The sequence below is a fragment of the Charadrius vociferus genome, unplaced genomic scaffold, assembly GCF_000708025.1.
Source record: "Charadrius vociferus isolate BGI_N301 unplaced genomic scaffold, ASM70802v2 scaffold136, whole genome shotgun sequence".
Classification (NCBI taxonomy): domain Eukaryota; kingdom Metazoa; phylum Chordata; class Aves; order Charadriiformes; family Charadriidae; genus Charadrius; species Charadrius vociferus.
Window position 1 is genome coordinate 3,984,386 of NW_009648960.1, and position 3,875 is coordinate 3,988,260.

Genomic DNA, 3,875 nt, shown 5'->3' on the forward strand with positions numbered 1-3,875 from the left:
GGGGGGGGGGCGACAGGGGAAAAGTATTTATCTTCAGATTAAAGGCCATTATTCACAGACCAATTGAAGTGAGTGTGATTGCTCAGGTAAGGAAAACAAAGCTACAAACGAGCAAGCTTTTTTCTCAAATATTATGGTATAAAGCAAAGCTCGAAGAAGCAATGCAATCTGCTCTTGCAGACCAGATGCTGTACTCACTGAATGTGGGCCTCCAGCATCTGCTTCCTTGATGCACAATATGCAGCAAATTCTACTGCAGCACGTTTAGGGCCAATAATAATACTAGAATACTGCACAGTGTTGTGTCACATGCACTCTCAGACAGTTAACAGCCTATAGACATGCCTAGAATGATTCTGGCTAGAGAATTTAAAAGGACAGATTACATAACAGGTGCATAGTATTTTTAGGCACACTAGTCAATACAGCGGTGTTAGATAGCCAGCTTGATGTTTTAGAAGAGAAGCAAACTACCTGTCAGGTTCCAGAAACCCTCTCTTCCCCCATGCACACAGCACTCTGCTACCCCACCGGATAATACGGAAGGTGTTGATGTGGGCAGACATTCCGTGACATTCCGTGCATTGGCAGGGATATGAAACTGATGAGCAAAAGAAGGTGGCAGATGCAGCAGCTCAGGCTGTATCCCATCAATTGGTCAAAACTAAGCCCTACCTTTGAAAGCCCTACCTTTCTACCATAATTTAATTATTATGTTAAGAATTGGAGAAGAATCTTCTCCTTCATCCAAGGTGCAGAAATGGATTGAATCTTCATGAAAACTAGTTAAAAATTGCATCAAAATTCTATGTTTTTATCTGCAAGAGCTACACATAAATTTAAAAGGCCTTTGGTAATCCCAGCTCTCTTTCCAGGTGTCCATACAGTCTCTGCATTCACTGTACACGCATTTCTTCATTCCCCCACCTCCTGAAACACTAAGCTCCTCTCTCCCTTTAAGTGTTGGGGTTTCTGTGAAAGCCTGGCACCCCAACCTTCAGGTCACAAAGATGCAATTGGTTTTAAACAAAAATGCTGAGCTCATCTGCACCCAAGACGTGACTCTTGACCACTGAGGCTTTTTGCTAGGACTACATCATGTAAATATGTAACTGTGCAACTCCGCTGGCACAAAGGCGGCTGGATTACTCAAGGCACGGGCTGAAGGAGGGGAGCAAGCTCCCTGACATTTGAGGCAGGCACTGCTGTTTGACTGCCCTGGCACGAGCTGTAGGACTACCCCCAACCCCAAAGGCCCCCTCCTTTCTGAGCATTTTTCCAGAGCTCACTTTCCCTTGGCTGAAGTGTGGGATTTATGTTGTCTCGCATGTTTTTTTCTACCCTTAGTAAATTCTGCTTTGTGCTTATGGAACAAAAGTGCTTTAGAATCAGCCTTGGAGACACAGAGGAATACCTGATGCCAATAGCACAGCATGAAGAACAAGGAAGTCACAGACAAACAGGTACATCATGAAGAACGTACAGAGAAGGAAGCTCTGTCCTTTTACCCAACAGTAACAGACATTAGCTTACAGGTGGGGCAACAGCCTTGGATTATAGGTGCTTCTAGTCATGGCTCCTGCATACTCCTGAGACTCCTAGTAAAGGACATAAGGCAACAAGCTCCGTTTTATAGCCTCTGAACAACCAGGAGCTGTCAATGGTATAAATAAGCGATGACGCTTTTTGCTCCATGTGCCAGAACTGCAATACATTTTACTCACCAACACAGTAAGCCAGCAGTCCTCTATCAGTACTTGGTATCTAGCAATAACCCTGAAAAATTTATGGATTTCTTAGAAGAAAATTAGTCAGCAGTAGCTAGGGCTTCTCCAGCTTAATATCTTGTGAGAAGGAAGTCAGAAAATTGCTGCAGAGAGACCCAAGTACTTTAAACTACTAAGATACATGTCCAGACCAAGTTTTTCCAGTCTGTCAAGTTTGGCTGCAACTGCTTAATGTACTTTAAGTCACCCAAAGATCAGCAACAGTTCAAGGAATTCAAAATTTCCAAGACACACATCTTCTTTGAACTCGCTGCATGTCTTCCCTTTCTCCTCCCTTTGGACAGTAGATTGAGGTTTCATTTGAAATACAGTTAGAAATAAGAGTTATTGGCAACTGCATAATAACCTCTTTTTAATTATGCTGCTAAGACATGGTCCCTCTATTTTCCAACCAAGAGGTATTTTCATCTTGCATAATGGTAAGAGTATTGTTTAAAGCCTGTTAGTAATGTTTAGATTTTCAATATTTTAAGTCTGAAAAAAACTCCAGTAATCGCAAACTGAAATGACATCAATCTCATTTGAAAGCATATGCACACACAATGAACTGCAAGTTTAGACCCAGATTGTCGTAGCTCAGTCTGCCCATACCATTATTTACTTTATTTAATTACTAATTAGTTCAATTACTAATATCCAAATCAATACATTTTTGTTGTGTCTAGAGATGTACATGATATCCAAATCCTCTAGGTGGGAAAAGGTTTCAAATCCTTCATGTGGTAAAAGTACAAAATTAAGCTGAATGGGCTAAATCCACTTCTGGCATAATCTGAGAAGCTTGCTGATCAGCTACCGTGGTCAGATCAAGTTGCATGAAAAGTTAGTTATTAATAAGAGTTGAAAAAGAGAAACATGTACATACCACACAGGAAGCTTCATATTGTTTCCCCAGTTTAGGTCTTAAAAATGCACTGAAAGAAGGGAGAAAAAGCATTAGAGACCCAGTACCTCAAGTGTGGATTTTGCTTTGTTATTTTTAGGATTTTTCTCATGTCAGAAGGTTAGCAAAAAGGCTGAGAAACTCAATATAAAGGAAGACATAAGGCCAAAACAATGTTCAGATACCTGTTGATCACATCTGACAAAATGCTGTTACCTTTTCTAGAAGACAAAAGTACCCATGCTGATATGCCAAAAGGTAGTTAATCCACCCTCAAGAAAAGTCCTGTTCCCTATAGACAAAATCTTCCATCAAACAGTTTTCAGCCATTTTACCTCAGTGAAAGATTTTCAATGTATTCTGTTTAAAATGTGTTAAATATCACTGAACTTGCCTTGCCTGTATTTTAAGCCAGGGATCCATTTGCTGGTTTTGTATTAAGTATTTTCCTCCACAACTGCTGATGTGGAAGGCTTATGATGAAATGCAGGCCTGTACCCTTTAGGTAGAGAACACCCACCCTCTGTTGTCATTCCCCTCCAGAACAGGATCAGAGTTAAATATTAAAAAAAAAATAATCAGGTCACTTTATTACAGCATTATTTTTTTTTTGGAGGACATTGAAACCATAGAATAAAGGCATTTTGTGACTGAGGCCTTAAATTAGAGCCACAACCTCCAAACCTTCCAACCTTTCCCCACAGCCCCCGCAATGTTTTCAGTTTAGAATTCTGTTACGACAGTAGACAGACAGGATTCACAAGGAACATAAAGCCCCAGCCATACATTCAGCCTGCCCCTCACACATCGTTACTCTCCAATCCAATGAAATAAGGTGAGACTTTGACGTATCTGTTTGCATGCTGACCTCTCAAAGGATAGATTACACTTCCAGAACAGCTGCAAATACAGATACGGGGAAAGCTGCAAGTCTGGTGCAGTGCTGAGGGATGCTGCTTCTGGTACCGGAGCTCCAGGAGTCCTCTTAAAAGGGGGGTGGGGGGAATGGGACAGGGAGAGGGAAAAGGTGCATAGACACACATACACATGGACGTTTTAAAGTCAAATCAAGATGCTGCCTGGGACTGCCACTAGGTTAAGCTGCCTCCAGTCCTTCCCTCATCCCAAATACACACAGATTGCTCTATATTGAGTGCAAAGAGAACAGCTTGTCTCATGCCTTCGTGTTGCAGCTGCAATAGCCG

The 3,875-nt window shown here is 41.6% G+C and overlaps 1 protein-coding gene across 1 annotated transcript in view; it reads right to left on the reverse strand.

The window, feature by feature from the left end:
* UNC80 (unc-80 homolog (C. elegans)) overlaps nt 1-3,875 on the reverse strand; it is a 140,700-nt gene that overhangs the window by 128,766 nt on the left and 8,059 nt on the right. The window contains 1 exon segment of the mRNA XM_009887601.1: nt 2,653-2,701. Within this exon segment, the coding sequence (XP_009885903.1) occupies nt 2,653-2,701 (49 nt within the window).